This window comes from Uloborus diversus, chromosome 2 (assembly GCF_026930045.1).
Source record: "Uloborus diversus isolate 005 chromosome 2, Udiv.v.3.1, whole genome shotgun sequence".
NCBI lineage: Eukaryota > Metazoa > Arthropoda > Arachnida > Araneae > Uloboridae > Uloborus > Uloborus diversus.
In genome coordinates, this window is record NC_072732.1 from 114,302,890 (window position 1) to 114,321,084 (window position 18,195).

At 33.8% G+C, this 18,195-nt stretch overlaps 1 protein-coding gene across 1 annotated transcript; it reads right to left on the reverse strand.

Annotated features, from left to right (window-relative positions):
• Positions 1–647: 647 nt before the first annotated feature.
• On the reverse strand, positions 648–1,268 carry LOC129216496 (uncharacterized). The gene has a single exon (XM_054850711.1). It carries the CDS (start codon positions 1,266–1,268, stop codon positions 648–650), a length of 621 nt encoding a protein of 206 aa, XP_054706686.1.
• Positions 1,269–18,195: the final 16,927 nt, after the last annotated feature.

Here is an 18,195-nt window from a genome sequence, read left to right on the forward strand (position 1 = left end):
TAATCTTGATCGGAAGAAGGTCATTTCGTTGGATCTTCTTTTATCCATGAAGGCCCCTCCCACCCTTTTGATACTATCAAATCTTGAGAAGTACAACCTCTGGAGGGGAGATCAGCTGGATTTAATTCCCCAGGGACCCATTTCCAACTTTCAGGTCTGTCAGCTTTCTAATTTCCTTGACACGATTACTTACGAACACCGACCATATTTCTTCATTTTTTTATCCACGCCAAAACTGTTGTTGAATCTGTCCAAAAATTAAGTTTTATGTCCTTTCGATCAACGAAGTTTAGTCCTTCCAATACAGAAGTACACAGTCTTACTCCAATAAGTGCTGCAATCAACTCCAAGCGAGGTATGGTGATAGTCTTTGGTGGGGCAACTCGAGATTTTGCCGCCAAGAGATGAACTGTTACTGTGTGACCCCTTTCAACTCTTATGAAAACAACAGCAGCATAAGCATGTTGACTAGCATCAGAGAAGATGTGAATACTAATGACTTGGCTCTCCTCAGAAATGTCGATCCAACGTGGTATAATGATTTTTTCTAATACATACAGTTCATTAAACCAACTTAGAAACCTCTTTTCAGATTCAAAATCAACCTTAGAGTAAAAAAATGCTTTTAATTTTCCGTCCTTAGTCAATCATAGAAAAATTCTGTCTTCTTCACGAACAATTATTTGCAGAAAAGCTTTCTCAATGTCGGAAGTGACCCCATATTTTCTTTCTCTGAATTTCAACAGAAGATTAGGAATAAGTTCTAAGAGATTCGGACCAGAATTCAAACATTGATTTAAAGAGGGCATTGATTTCTCTTTTGCAGACGCATCGAAGACAGGACGAATTTTCGTTGTTCCATACTGCTTCACCACAGGTCTGTGTGGCAAGTAATGACTTTGAACTACGGTTTCTTCTAGAGGCACTTCTTCAATTATACACAGTTTATACCACTCTTCTAATGTTTCATCATATTTAACGTACAAGTTCTTTGAATTCAATCCATTGGTCATTTTTTCTAATCTTCTTTTTGCTAAGTCTTTATTCGAAGGCAACGGAAAGTGTTCTTCCTTCCAGGGCAAAGCAACTTCATAACGCTCATAACGCCCTTCTGCATTGACTGTCACAGAATTAAAAAAATTCATCTTCGTCATAAAATCTTCTTCTTCTTTTGTCTTCCGTTGAGTTGAATCTGTTATTCCAATTACATCTAAATTCCATAAATCTTCAATGGAAGCTTCTTCAGTAAATAGTAATGTTACAGTCATGGCGAAATTTTCATTACTGCTAAAAAAAAGGTAATTTTCCCATCAATGTCCAGCCTAAATAAGTTTCTGTTGCGAGAAGATCGTTAGAAAGTTTAATTTGTTCGCCAGTAAAAATACTTGCAGCGATATTCGCTCCTAACAATATCTCAATCGGACTTGCTGGATCATCAGTATCAGTAATATCAATGTTTAGATTTCTAATCTCTTTCATCCATGAACACTTCTTCACAGAACTAATATTACCACAAATTATTGACTGATCTAAAACTTCAAAACTTCCAGTATATCTTCCATTTAAATTTCCTAGTTCACCTTCATAAAGTAAGTGTTTCCTTTCATTTGTTTTGTACCCCCCAAATAAAGAATGCACGATTGTTTCTTGTCCCAAAGCAACAACCTAATTTTAAAGCGGTCTGTTTCAGAATGTAAGAACGTTCCAACCCTGAGTCGATCAATGCTCTTAGAGGCATACATGAAGAGGAACCTTCAGCGCTTATCTTTAAATTTTGTAAAAGTACATTAGAACGCTTAGCGAGACTTGTCATAGCAGACGAACTTTGGTCCTTGTCACTTTCATTACAAACAGCTTCTCTGTGTTCAACTTTCTTTTCAGTTAACATTTTGCATATCAAGGGAACATAGCGTTTCCTGCAAACAATACATTTCAGCTTCACTTTACACCTTTTAGAATTATGCCCAATTTTTAAACACGAAGAACATGCCTGTTTAGTTTTCAAAATCTTTTGTCTTTTATTTAATGGCATATTCTGAGCAAGAAAGCAGTCACAACTATTATGCATTTTAGCGCAAAAAATGCAAACATTTTTTCTCTCGTTTTGTATCAGTAGTTCTGACGCAGTTGCAAATTCTTCATTCCTCAAATATTTGTTATTTCTATTCTTCATGTCCTTTTTTCCAAACCCAAAACCATCCATTGCCACAGAAATTCGTTGTTCTGCTTCAACTTCATTTTTTAAGAACTTCATTAATTTCTCCAAACGGCCAGTAGGGGTAGGATCGGAATCAACATTTCTTCTATATGTTCTCAAAATATCTTCTGATAAGCTACTTTCTACAAGTGGATATAGTAAAGGAGCACATTTTTCAGAAGTAACGCCTAAAGGTTCGAGTGCCCTCATAGCGAACTCTAGCTTATCATAAGCAGCATGAATTGGCAAAGGATTGGCAACATTTTTAATGACTAATTTCAACAGTTCTCGAATATAGACTTCAACCAACATATCATCTTGGCCAAATCGATCCTTTAAAGCTGCAATTACTTTTGGGTAATTAAGACCGGTTGGCGGAAAACTCAGAACAATTTCTCTAGCTTTTGTTCTTTCTTCAGTTGATTGAATCAAATATTGAAATTTGTCTTCAGGAGCCAAACTTGGATCCTCGTGAATTTTATGACTCCAAAAACCAAGCCAATCAATAATCTCGCCACTGAACTTCTTAAGTTCTAGCAATGGCAACTTAAATCTTCTTTTCTTTAGACCGGATATAGAATCTTCATCAGCAGCAATAATATTCACTTGTTTTGTCTTTAAAAGAAGATTCAGTTTCTTATATTTTGCAGAATATTCATCAACTGTACGACTTTCAATTTCAAAATCACCTTCTGTAGTTCTTTCATCTTCATGCATTATATTTAAAACTAGCAAAAATACCCGGCGTTGCCTGGGACAGTAATAATTATGAGAAAAAATCGTTACTTGCTTTTTTTTTCTGGTTTAAGTGAAAGAATTTAAAACACATCTTTTTGACATGATTAAAAGTAGAGTTTCTTCCTTACCCATAAAACTAAAATAGCAATAAGTATAAAGAACAAAATAGTATTGATTTAGAAACGAAAGCACTATATTCAAGCATATACAAATTTCCAAAACATGAAATTATTCTTCTCATGTTTAAAAAGATTAATCTGTTGATACTCTTTTTTTTAACATGGAGTCTAAAACCTTCTCTGTATTGCTATTGACGTTGCTCGTAATCCCCTTATACTTGCTTTAGTTATTTTGGGAAATTTCAATCAATGTGGGCTCTTGGTGCGATTTTACCGAATTTGCGGGAATCGTTTTGGGATACCTTCGATGATGCTCCCTCCTTCTTTCCTTACTTTGTAAAACGATCTATTAATTTTCGTTACAAAGAACTATCGCCAGGTGCTGATATACTTTTGGTCACCATAAAATGGCGCTAAAGAGTTTCATCCGAAATGTTTCCAAAATAAGTAGTAGAATTTGGCGATTGTTTGAAATTGTGCAAAAAGGAAAAATTAATGGAAGTTTTTGTGCTGCTTATGGATTTGCCTAATTTAGTTGCTGGATTATTTAACACAGTAAAAAAAGTTTTTTAAAGATTCTTTAATTGGCGATATTTTGTTTACATGGTGAAAACTGAGAAACATTATGACGTAGTCTTCGGCTTCAAAAACAGCGACATTGAAAAAAACTGCCAAATGCATCAGCTACGGAAATATTTCCGCAAAAATTTTGGCGATCTGCTGGTTGATTGGATAATGAGTAAGTGTTCAATCAGCATAAATAATAATAAAAACCATTAATTACATTAAAGTTCCGTTTAAATGGAAAATGATCAGCCAAATCATGTATTATTTGCCAATCTTGTGCAAAAATCTTACTTCAAGATTTGACTTGAGAAAAGCCTTGAACAGTCACGAAAAGCAAAGATAGTCAACAATACAACAATAGTCGCTATCGACAGGGAGTTGAGATGATACACTAAATACTGTATTGAGTTTAGGAAAGCCTTCGAACATGGAACTAAAAAGCTCATAACTCGTTTTTTATTCTACTTAGAAATTTCGAATAAGTGCCATCTTCAGCAGAAAAACGCAAGGAATGCTTGCGTTCGCCGAGCTCAACTGGTAGCTACCGGTTAATCGATCACGTGACATCTAATAATCACGCAGCGGTTAGCAACTGGTTACTCAGTGGTGAGGATCGTCGAACAAAACCAATTACAGTACATTGGCGAAATGAGAAATAAAAACGAGCGCGTTCTATTAAACAGCATGGTGACCTGGATACATTAAAGCAACCCCGAGTAAAATGTAAACAGAGCCGCCCCTTTAAATTGTGAGGTAGAAATTGCAATGCGAAATATTGCTGTTTAAAGTTTTAGTTTGTTTTAATTTCACGATTCACTGTTTTTCGTGTTGTGAAATATTTCCGTTTTCGTAGAGTTTCTTCTGAATCTTAATTTACGTCTGTATTGTTGTTATGTTTGAAATCCTTTCCCCCAACTACCAATCACTTCTGAAGTGCTCCAAATTCAGAGTTAATTTACAATATGAATTAGCAACCCTTTCTGCAAGTTTTCCGGATTTTTCGCATGCTATGAATGTAAGGGAAAAAAATGGAAACGAACAAGTTCAAAGGGTGCAAGAATGCACTAGCCAAGGGCACTTACTTTTTGGCTCCCCTCCCCCCTCTAACTAAACTATCACATGTGCTATGAATTCAAAGTCAATTATACAGTATTTGCTGTACACTTCTTTGATAGAGAACATTTTAATATAATTAAGGTTTTGGTGCAATCTGCAAATTGTTATCAATTATCAGTTCATTCAGGCAAAATTAACAAGACCAAAAAAAAAAAAAAAAATTTTTTTAGAGCTCTGAATATATTATTATCATTAGCATACAAATGAACTCACACCTATTAGACTACAAATGAACTCACACCAAATTAGTGGAACAACACTCTTAAATAACATTAAAACTACTATTAAAATGTAAATTAATCCACCAAACTCATTTTTTATCTCCAGTCTTACCAGACGACTACGTTAGTGCATTGGCAAATTATTTAAAATTTTTATGAAACTTTTTTTTTTTTATGTGTGTGTATTTTTAAGGCTTAATGATGCTAATTAGAATTTTGTGGAACTAATGTCCCTATTAAAATGGCGACAATGGAGAATATTGTTCTTTCTTTCTTTCTTTTATTTTGTTTTTGTTTTTTTATTTCTTTTTTATCCTATCGGACCTGTACTGATGAAGATTTTTGGAAATAATCATGACTGAGATTTGAAAACACCGATAGAGACCATTCTAATCGAGACTTTTGGGAATTTTTCTCTTTGCGAAATGGTTTTTTTTTTTTTTTTTTTTTTTTTTTATTTGTACTATTGTCCTTATTTAAATGGGAACTTAAAAAAAAATGTTGTCCTTACTCTGATTTTAATGGTATTTTCACTCTGAACTTTTTGGTATTGTAATCAGGACCGTTTACGTTATTTAGAAACAGTTGATTTCCTTCTGATGGGGATTTTAAAGTTTTGATGTTCTCACTCTAAAGGGACATTATTAGAATCAGGATGTGTAGTAATTGTTGACCCTATTTTGGGACGATATCTCCGGTAAGAAGCTATACATTATACAATAATTTAGATAGCCGGTGTAGCGCTGGATATTATTTGACGGAGATCGGAATTATAAGGAAACTGTTTCACTTTATTTAAGAATAGTTGACCTCACTCGAACTGGATTTTTTGGGAATTTTAACGCAAACTAACTTCTTTAGAACTCCTGAACGTTTTCGTGACTTATTTTGTGTGATTTCTTGGGTGTCTTCCTAGTTTCGCCGACATTTCATTTACCCCCCTTCCCCCTGATTTTCAGTTTTAATCATACCTTTTGGTACATTTAAAGGGGCAGGCAATTTGAAATGTGAGCGAAACTGGAGACAAACCATTTTTTGGTAACTATTTGACCTCTGCCTGTGTAGACCGTTAACTTGAATCGATTGAAAAAAACTACATCAACGTAAGCGAAGCCGCGGGTAAAAGCTAGTTAGTTTATGGTTTTATTTCCTTATCGGTAAACAATGAAATCGGTTGTCAATCGCGCTTAGCCGTTAGTAAAATATGCTTTAAAAAGCGATATAATTCGAATTCTATGAAACATGGAAGTTCCAAACATATTCTATCAGACACGGGAAAAAAATCTCTATTTAAAAAAAAAAAAAAAAATATTACACAAATTACGTACAAAAACCATGGTGGAGCATCAGTGCATTTAACCAGGGGACTTCAAACATGCCACATTTTCACTTTCTTCCGCTCAGTTTAGCCACCCCTGCCAGGGTCCACTGAAGGTCAGCCATAAAATTTACGATATATTTCATTTGGGGCACTAAATATCATGTTGTAATCACAAAGAATACTTTTGCTGATGCTCAATGCGCAGAGATAATTGAATATTAAAAAATGTCGATTTAAGAAAAACCTTAAGACGGGACCAACTTTCGGAATGTTTGTGGGTCACAAAAAATCTTTTGGAAGAAAAGAAAAAATATGTGTTTCTTAAAATCATTCGAAGAATCCGCTGTAAAATTTTTAGCTAAATCAAAAATGACATGCATCTGACCTGCCTGACTTTTATAAAAACTGGCTCTTAATATTACTAGTTCTGGAACATTGTCAAGCAGAATATTTTTTCTATACAAATTGACCTCAATTTAAGTAAAGTTATTGACTTTGAGTTTTAAAACATACAAGTTTAAACAAAATTTTACGAATTAGGTTAGCACGCATTTTAGCTGTTTTTTACGCCTTGACGCTTTATCCCCGATATTTAAAATCAGACGCCCCCCCCCCCCGATTAAAAAATACTCTTTAAAACAACCCCCCTAAAAGTTTCAATGCCGCAGTCTACGCTATGACCCCCTCCCTCCCCCCTCGTGGGTGAGCACCCTGATATAGGGGTCTTAAGCAAAGCTACGCCCACTTGTATGTAACATCGATTTTTCAAAGCCAGGACAGGGTAGCTGATTTTTAAAAGTCGCGAGGGAGGGAAGGGGCATTTACAGGGGTCCCTAACCCCACTAAATAATGGGTTTGCACAGTTGGGTTATTGGGGTATTTTGAAAACTTGCCAGAAGTCCCTTGTTTCAACCTGAATAAAAACCATTTATGACCCCTCTTGGTCATGGAGACTGGGAGGCATAGCAGAATGGGGCCCGGGCAGGTCTGGATCTGAAAAGTTTGGGCCCCTCCACACAGGCCAGCAGTGTATATTTGGAACGTTTTTAGCCTTAGTGCTATTTTTTTCAATCAATTGCTTGGACTATAGGGCCCCTTTAGGACATGCCCTTCTTCTCCCCCACCCCCCTGCACTGCGGGGTTTGCGGGATCGTAGATCCGGGCCTGGGCCCGGTTGGAGAAAAGTGACCAGGGAAGAAAAAAATGAGGTTAAAATTTGTTTTCTTTACTCTAATAATAAAACTCAAAGTTTGTCTCTTGTCGGGATGTCTCTCTGTGACGCGCATAGCGCCTAACCCGTTCGGTCGATTTTCACGAAACTTGGCACAGAATTAGTTTGTAGCATGGGGGTGTGCACCTCGAAAAGATTTTTCGAAAATTCGATTTTGTTCTTTTTCTATTTCAATTTTAAGAACATTTTACAGAGCAAATTATACGTGGACGAGTAAATTACCAAATTATCATAACGTGGAACCGTAACATGGTCAAGCAATTAACATGTCAAATCGGGGTGAAATTCATCATCCATTAATTGTAAAAATGCAGGCGAACCAAATGACTTTTTAATTTTCTACTACGGGCAAAGCCGTGTGGGTACCGCGCTAGTCATACATAAACATGACAAAACTGGAATGGGGCCGAGGCACGATCTAGTATGGAGATCCTGTAATAAATGAGAGAAGAGGGCTATCGAAGCCCTTCTAATAATAATGACCCTTTCTAAAACCAGAAGCTGAATCCACCTTTGTATACAGTGGCTCCCAAAAGTCTTCGTACACCTACGACTTTCAAAGAAATAAGCCCCAATCCATTGGTTAGAATTAATATTTCGGATTAGGTATTTAATTATAAGATCTATGATCAACTTTTAACAAAACTACATGAAAAGTTTTTAAAAAATATTAAAACTTATTTTTTTAAAAATCAAAAACCAAAAAGTGCCGGAAATTTTATCTCACAAAAGTCTTCGTACACTTTATAAAATGTCTATATATTATTGAATAATCTAACTTTTGATTAAGTTATTAATTAGTAGAATATCATACAGTATTCAATAACACCTTTTAAACGTCTGGGAATAGATTTCATTCTTTTTCTTTCTTTCTTTCTTTTTTTTTTTTTTTTTTTTTGCGTAATTTCTGAGTAAGTGTTCAACCACACTTCGAGTCTCACTGTTTCTAGCTCTATTTTCGTCTTAAAGCCCTATTTTCGTAATCTAGCCTCCAGATATCTCTAAATACGTTACATTAAGTTAAAATCTGGAGATTGAGGGGTTATTTTCTAAACTTAAGGACAATTTTCGAGGCACTAGACGCAAACGTTGAAAACCGTGTGCTTCTTACCGTTATCTTGATAAAAAACAAAGTTGTTTCCAATAACCAAATTTTTGGCTAAGAGTTCAAAATTGGTTTTTAAAATATTTAAAGGAACAGCATGATTCATTATTTCATCGAAAAATTACAAACTACCAAGTCCTGATGCTGATATGCACCCTGACGCTAGAACACCTCCACCGTCCTGATAAACTGATCCAAATAAGTTCTTAAGATTAAGCTCCTAATTTTTTCTTCTACTTACAGTTATACAACAATTAAACCAAAAATGTTGAATTAATGTTTATCTGTAAGTAAGACATGATTCTAAAATGATTTTAGCTTATTTATCATTGATTTTGCGACGAAAAGCGTAAGCTTTCTGTTTTTCGCACGACCAAGAAAATTTCTGCGGGAAGAGGTCCCATTTAATACGGCTGATCAGAGAACTTGGCGAACAATTTTAGGTGAAAATTAAATGTAAAATGTTTTATTTAACTCTGCAGAAACTTTTACAGCACTCAAATGTGTATTTTTCATAATTTTTTTAACTTTAAATCTCCGATTACGTTTTGTCAACTTTGCCGGTTGACCTTTTCTTGCTTTGTTTTCGGTCCGATTCCTTTTTTTAAAGCATTTTATCAAGCACTTTAATATACAAACAAATAAATTAACTAATTTAGAGACATTTCAAACCAATTTAACGCTACTGCGGGAAACAAATTCAAATTTTGAATGGTGTTTGCGGTTTTTAGGAATACCAGCCATTTTATAGTAATAAGCACAATATTAAGGAATAAATAAACAAAAAATTAAATCCAAATGACTTATAAGGGTCAACACAATGCAAAAATATTAATAAAACGAAATATGATAATTTTAATCATGAATTTATTCTAAAATATTTGAGTGTACGATGACTTTTGTGGCGTGTTATTTCTCTGTCTCTTCGTTTTCTGACCCATTTCAAAACGAAGATCCATCAATATTTTGAAAAAACCCAATGTGTTGTATTTAGAATGACATAGGAATGATGTGAAAAAATATTGGACTTCATATTCGAATTCAGTTTCGAGTTATTTTGGTTTTACTAAAAAATTTCAAAGTGTACCAACACTTTTGGGAGCCACTGTATATGGTTCGAGTTTGGTTTATATATTTCGTCGTCTGAGAGCAGCAGCAAGATATCTTAGTATTATTTCTGGGATTAGATACCTTACTGTTGCTCTGAGGCGACGATATTCTTTATTGTTCGTGGGTATTGTTTTGCATGTTATTCAAACTAATGGAGTAGTTGAAGCAGTATAAAAATATACATGAAAAATTTTACGCGTACTCTAAAATTGTAAACTGCAATAAAAATTTTACAATAATAATATTACCTTTATAGCTGAAATTTAATATCTTGTCTTTAAATGCAGTTTCCGATCGCTGCAAAAAATGGCAAATAGAATTTTCAATTACGACGAGAAAAATTGCTTTTTGGAAAATGTTTGTTTAGAATTTTGCGGAGAAATCTTGCCAATCAAATACAAGAATAAATTAACCAATCATATTTTCTCCTAGTGCAAAATAGCATGGTAAAATGTTGCCATGCATAAAAAGATATTAATATTAAGTGCAATCATAATTATTACTTATTCATGCTTTTCATTACATTCAATGATAGATGAGAAAATGAAGCGTGAAATTCAAATGTAACGAAAGAGCTACTTCAACTACTTCTATCTTCCTTTTTTACTTTCTTCTATATCTAATATATAGAAGAAAGTATTGGATTCGTGCAAATTTTCGAATTTCGAATTTTGACGGATTCGAACGTTTTGAGGTTTGCTGAGTCCATTTCGACCATTTTTGGAAAATGTCTGTCTGTCTGTGTGTGTGTGTGTATGTGTGTGTGTATGTATGTGTGTCACGTCTGTGTGTGACCAGTTTTTTGTGGCCGCTCTACAACAAAAACTACCGCATGAAATCGAACGAAATTTAGTACACATATGTGCCCCTATGTGAACTTGTGCCCATTAGTTTTTGGCGCGAATTCCTCCAAGGGGGGTGGAGCAATGGGACGTTTTTCGAGTTACGCGTGCTTGCTATTCCTCAGGAAGTTACTGGCGGAATCAAACAAAATTTGGTCCATATGTTGGTATTAACAGGAACAGGTGCTGATTCAATTTTGGTGTCAATAACTCAAACGGGGGTTGAGCTATAGAACGTTTTTTGTCGTCAATTGTGACTGCTGTATCTCAAGAAATAATGAACGAAATGAAAGAAAAATTTATCGGCAAGTAGCCCTTAGTGGGTATAAGAACTGATTTTATTTTTGTGTCAACAGCTAAAAAGGGGGTAGCGCAATCACCCGTTCTTTTTTTCCATTTTGAGTGCCCTATCTCAAGAAGTAATGCTACGTTCTGGTTGAAATTTGGAATATATGTGAATCCATATGTAAACAGGCTTTGGTTCTATTTTGACGCCAATCGCTCCAAGAGGTGTTGATTTTTTTTTTTTTTTTTGCGAATAAAAATATTTTTATTAATGCAACAATAAGAAAGATAAATCGTAATAGATTGTCGTCTGCGTATTTCTCGTGATTTTAATTGTATGGAAATGGTAGGAAATATTATCTCAATGATTTAAAATTTTTAACTGTTGCCATGTTATGTTTGTTAACAAATAAAATATTTGTAATTCATTCAAGCAAGGCTTTTAAAATAACTTTCAATTTTCGCTCTTTGCTTTGCTTTTGCAATAATTCAGACATTGGGATAGTCGTCAAGTTTTTGCATGTGTCATTTTGTTTTTGTTGGGAATATTGCTTCCTCGTCAAGCATGGGGAGGGATCAGAAAAAAAAAAAAAAGAAAAATATAGAAGAAAGTTTCGTGATGGCCACAACATACTAGTTTCTTATTACTTTCTTCTATATCTAATATATAGAAGAAAGTATTGGATTCGTGCAAATTTTCGAATTTCGAATTTTGACGGATTCGAACGTTTTGAGGTGTGCTGAGTCCATTTCGACCATTTTTGGAAAATGTCTGTCTGTCTGTGTGTGTGTGTGTATGTGTGTGTGTATGTATGTATGTGTGTGTGTATGTATGTGTGTCACGTCTGTGTGTGACCAGTTTTTTGTGGCCGCTCTACAACAAAAACTACCGCATGAAATCGAACGAAATTTAGTACACATATGTGCCCCTATGTGAACTTGTGCCCATTAGTTTTTGGCGCGAATTCCTCCAAGGGGGGTGGAGCAATGGGACGTTTTTCGAGTTACGCGTGCTTGCTATTCCTCAGGAAGTTACTGGCGGAATCAAACAAAATTTGGTCCATATGTTGGTATTAACAGGAACAGGTGCTGATTCAATTTTGGTGTCAATACCTCAAACGGGGGTTGAGCTATAGAACGTTTTTTTGTCGTCAATTGTGACAGCTGTATCTCAAGAAATAATGAACGGAATGAAAGAAAAATTTATCGGCAAGTAGCCCTTAGTGGGTATAAGAACTGATTTTATTTTTGTGTCAACAGCTAAAAAGGGGGCAGCGCAATCACCCGTTCTTTTTTTCCATTTTGAGTGCCCTATCTCAAGAAGTAATGCTACGTTCTGGTTGAAATTTGGAATATATGTGAATCCATATGTAAACAGGCTTTGGTTCTATTTTGACGCCGATCGCTCCAAGAGGTGTTGATTTTTTTTTTTTTTTTTGCGAATAAAAATATTTTTATTAATGCACCAATAAGAAAGATAAATCGTAATAGATTGTCGTCTGCGTATTTCTCGTGATTTTAACTGTATGGATATGATTAGAAATATTATCTCAATGATTTAAAATTTTTAACTGTTGCCATCTTATGTTTGTTAACAAATAAAATATTTGTAATTCATTCAAGCAAGGCTTTTAAAATAACTTTCAATTTTCGTTCTCTGCTTTGCTTTTGCAATAATTCAGACATGGGATAGTCGTCAAGTTTTTGCATGTGTCATTTTGTTTTCGTTGGGAATATTGCTTCCTCGTCAAGCATGGGGAGGGATCAGAAAAAAAATATATATATATAGAAGAAAGTTTCGTGATGGCCACAACATACTAGTTTTTAACATATTTTTGAACTGAAAACGATTTTTTAATTCAATTGATGTGATAATAAAGAAAATATGATCCCAACGCATCGTTTTCTTGGATGAAAATATAAAACAAACTGAAATTGGAAATATCAACACTTTTTTTACAAGCCTATATTTTGTGCAATTTTCAAAATACAAACCTAAAAATAGAGGCCGCTTTTCTTATCTTGTTATATGTGTCCTTTATGTCAATGGAAATAGCCAGGCAGGCACGTAGCTAGAACTTTATTAAGGGAGGGGTCCGAGGTCGCGCGAACTTCAAAAGAGGAGGCATGCTAAAGCAGAATTAGTAGTTAATTTTTATGTTAAAAATAAATCCAATTAAAACTAATTATGAGTCTATGATAATTAACTAAAATTAATTAAATAATTGAAATTGATAGAGCAATTACTTTGAATTAGTCAACAAAAATTTTATATTAAGTGGCAAAGAAATTATGGTCAGTTTATAAAATTAACATTAAACTAAAAGTTATGCCATACTAAGTTTTTCAAACATGGATAGAAAAATTCCATCACATAAGCTTCCTCTGTTCTGATGCTTTGAAAATGAATGATATAATTCCTATTAATAAAAAGTTCACAATAAAAGATAATCGGAAAACGAAAACTGTTCTGGGGATTACTTGGAAAATGCAGGTGATAATTTAATAAAATATTAAAGCTTTCTTTTATATTTCAACAAAATATGTACAAATCATTTTATGTGAAAAAATAAAGAAATCTATATCTATCAAGTCGAATGTATAACTGTGTGAATGCTATATAACATAATTCCGCCACCCTGTTCGATTTGAACAAGATTTCTGGCAAAATTCAACCACCCTCTCGGCGAAAATATTAGCAAGGTTTCATTAAAAAAACTTGAACTAGTTTTTTTATTTATTTACGTTTATAACATCCTCTTGATAATACGAAATTGAATGAAATTTCTAATTTTATCCGTTTTCTAATTATCATTTCTAACCATCATTTAAAAGCTTGAACAAACTATTAACTCTTTAAGGGACGGAGACTTCCTTTACTGCAATCATTTAAAAAAAAAAAGGCGTATTGCCGTTTTTTTTTATCGTTAATATTATTATTATTATTATTATTATTATTTTTTTTTTTTTTTTGCAACGAATTGGTAAAATAAGCTATCTTAGGATCCGTTATGGTATTTTTTTTTTTCTTTCCAATGGGGCTTCGTTAGAGGCTTTCGCCTTTTCAGTCCTAGTGCGAACCACCGATATGGCATCTAGTCTTTCAAATGCTACCATTAAGGTACGGATGTGACTGGCACAGGAAATTTTGATGCCGAGTTTCCACCAGATAGAGACACTTGAGCTCTCTTCGATGCGGAACTGCACTAGGGGTTTAATTTTGTCAAGCCAAACGAATACCTGAGAGATCTTTTACCTGTCGAGTAATGGAATGTATAATGAATGAAATTAAGCATCTATGTATTTTTATTTTAACAACATTTTGGGGAAAATGCAAATGATTGCTTTTTATAAATGTTTTCTTATAAGGTCATGAATGATATGAACATTATTGGCGATTTTCCTCTGATGTTTTCAATTTGATGCTTTATTTAAAAGATCAAGAGGAGGTTTCTAACCCACATATCTCACCACCAAACACGAGTTCTGTTTATTCTGCTAATACAAAACAACTTCTGTAAAAATCAGTCTTTTTCAAAGTAAAAAAATTATTGTAAACAACTACAGGGAAAATGGCATTATGATCTGTTACGAATTATCGTGAAAATATTTGATTTTAACCTGGTTATTTTATAGTCTTTATTAGCAGTAAGCAAGTGTTAGACTCGAAAATTTCATAATTTGGAGTCAAACGTCAAATTTTGATCATTAAGGTAGTCTTCGTCCCGTTTGCGATAATACAGCAGCATCAAATTAGATACATTTTCAACAATATGTATGCATAAAGCTAAACAATTTTTGGAAACAAAACTTATAGGTTTCTCATAGCCTCAGTTTGCAAATTTTTTGCTCCTCAGTCATCTGATGTTCCAAAGTATAAAGACAATCTTTTGTAAAAACTCTTAGAATAATTGTGTTTAAAAATCCAGTAATGATTTAAATCAATTTTCTAAAAGTAATATAACAATAATAATACTTCTGATTCTTTCATTTTCAAATTGGTAAAACTTCCATTCTAGGAGCAATTTTGTAATCATCCTGTTTTCTCGAAAGCATATCATATTTTATAACGTAGGTATTGACTTTTTTTTTCGTTTTTTTATGTGATGTTAGCAAAGCATTCTAGTGCAAGAAATAGCAAGTAATTTTAACTTGAAGAAATTAAAAGTAAAAGAAAAAAAACTAATATAGAAGTGAAAAACACAAGAAAATTTACCTCGCATTCACCTTTTTTTAATTATTTGCTTGTAACGCAGTAAATAGCAGAAATGTTCACCTGATAATTTATAGTTAAATGTGCATGTCCGTTTTTGTTACGTTTAATGCTACCTGCGCAATTTACTAATGATGGATGCATAGATGCTTACTAAATAATTCCTCAATACAAAGGCGGTAAATAATAATTGGAAAATTTATTCCAATGAAGCAAATATAAATATGCTTTACTTGAAAAACGGAATAACATCGAAGAAAGATTTTATTCTTCAGTTAAAAATGACAAACGGCTCTTTTCTTGGGACCATAGACTCACAATTCAGTAAGATTTAAAAGTACGAATTTCAAATCATTACTTTTAAATTACATGTGTTAATATGGCCGAACTTGCACTTTCATAAACTGGTCACAGTAAAATATTCGAGTAATTTTCAATTTCATTCTTCGCTTTATAAAATTTTGATACAGCGAAAAGTAATTTCGTTGCATCAACTTCAAATTTTATTTATTCACTTATTTTACCTTCAAACGCAAATTCTTTTTGGGCATTTAATATGTTTCATGGTCATGTTTAAATATTGGGGGGAAAAACATCCTTAAAAAAGCTAGTTTGTTTCTCAGAAAGGAGAGAGAAGTTTCTCGATGTTATCTTGAGCTAAAAATAAGACACAAATGTTGGAAAAAAAAAAAAAAAAAAAAAACGAACTTTTTTTAGGATTACAGTTCAAAAGTTGTAAGCTTCTGGGGGCATAAGTAATCTATTATTGTTAAAAATAAACTAAAAGTTTAAATAAGATTATTAATCTTAATATATAAAAATCAATGTCCTGAGATAACATATATATATACATATATATATATCAACGCACAGCCGAAACCGCTGAAGCTTCTGACTTGAAATTTGGCAGGCATGTCCGCATGATTACGAAAGTAACCACTAAGAAAGGATTTTTCGAAATCTCAATTAGTTCGGGAGAAATTAATTAAAACCTCTTAATTTCTGCGAAATTAAAACCTGTCATTGAAATTCAAATCCCTTATTTTCGAAGGCTTTCCTCCATTCAAATCATTATTCAGTACTTCATCTCAACTTTTGGTCGATAGCGAATTATAAATTTGATATTGTTTTTGTTTCTCACGTGGTTTCTTCGAGGCTTTTCTCAAGTTAAATCATAATGTTTCTGTCTCTTGCTTTCGTTTTTTCAAAACTGGAAACGAAGTTTTTAAGAACATCATCACAGGCGGACTATCCTTTTGAATTTAGAAGAGTGCAGTTTCCTGTAAAAGTTTGCTTTGCAATAACCATTAATAAGTCACAAGGACAGACATTAAAAGTAGCAGGGACCGATTTAAGAGAAGACTTTTTTTCACACGGCCAATGTTATGTAGCTTGCTCCAAAGTCAGTTCATCAAGCGCAGCTTAATAATTTTAGCACCAGAAAAAAAAAAAAAAAAAAACTAAAAATGTTGTATACAAAGAAGTTCTTGCTTAAACATAGGTATATCAATAAAATGTGGATGGCCTGTGTTTGCAAAGATAATACTTTAAAAGGATCGTTAATAACAGTTAAAGATCGGTTAAGGACAAAGGCATATATGTAAGGAGTGCAGGGGCCCCGGGATCCTCCCCAAATTAGAAAAAGTTATAAGTAATAAGTAATTATTATAGGGGATTTTCGAAACTAGGTGCACCAAGCATTGTTAACCCCTGCTAATTACATTACTCGAGCAATGCCGGGTACGAGAATGCTAGTCAAAATATAAAATGAATCTGAAATGAATCATCCCAAAAATATAAAGAGCAACAATAAATTAATTAATGATTAATGTTCATTTTTTCTCATCCTCAAACACATGAAATGTGCAAGATTTCTTTTTCGTTGCTGTCTGAACTTAATGTTTAAATGGGAAAACACATTAACACATAAAATTGCTCGTATTGTTAAGAAACTTTTAAAAGGGAACTACAACTTACCTACATGAAATACACCGCCAGCTCAGTCAATTCCAGCCGAGGACTGCAGTTTCGTGCTTATTAGCACTCATCAGCCCGGCAAGGGACCAACCGAGCTGGAGGTGGAAAACCTCTTAAGGAAGCCAAGAATGCCAAACAAACTGGTAGCTAACACAGAATTAGAACTGAAAAGACGAGTGACCGAAACAATGGTTCGGTTCAACTCGAATATTGCAGACAAGGCAGGTATATTCAGTAAGTTACCGCCCTATAGCCAGGGCAAAGGCAGAAATACATGAAATACACCGCCAGCTCAGTCAATTCCAGCCGAGGACTGCAGTCAGCAATTGACTGAGCTGGCGGTGTATTTCATGTATTTCTAAGTAAAGAGTACTTTTGTTCTTCATACTTATTGCCATTTTACTTTTATGGGTAAGGAAGAAGCTCGATTCATAATCATGTCAAACCGATGTGCTTTGAGTTTATCAGTTACAGAAGAAAACGAATAAAAGTAGCGATTGTTTTTCATAATTATTACTGACCCTGGCAACGCCGGATATTTTTGCTATGTGCAGTAATCTGGTAACTAAATAAAGAAAGTTATTAAACAGAATCTGCCCCCCTACCCCCAGTTACCGTCGAAAGAAGATTTATTTTTCGCCAGGAACTGCCAAATGCATGCAAAATATTTTCTTCATAGCATCTTCTGTTCGGAATTAAAAATCATTCTTATGGATATAGATTTTAAGCAAACATTTTACGCAGTTTTATCAACTTGGCAAGTCTCTGGCGAATGTATAGTACTGTGGTCCTTTGGCGACAAATAATGGATTTATTATTTTACATTTTACGCTGCTTTTAATTGCAAAAATAGAAAATGAAATTAAACAAAATGATATTTTAAAAACTTATTCGATAGGCAGAGTTATGATAACGCGGTCGGAACGAGTGTTCAAAAATCTTGGCGCTACAGCCATCACAAAAGTTGCATTAAAATGTAAAAATTTCGCAAAATTAATTTTCGTTAAAAGATCATTAAATACTATGTGTCAAGTATTGAAGTTAAAATTAATCCGCCAAATTAGTGAAACAACACGCTCAAATGGCATTAAAACTACTAATCAAATGTAAATTAATTCGCCAAATATTTTTTTTATCATCTCCAGTCTCATTA

What these genes read in the sequence shown, in the direction of transcription:
- LOC129216496 (XM_054850711.1), bottom strand. Translation starts at nt 1,268, where the DNA reads ATGACTGTAACATTACTATTTACTGAAGAAGCTTCCATTGAAGATTTA.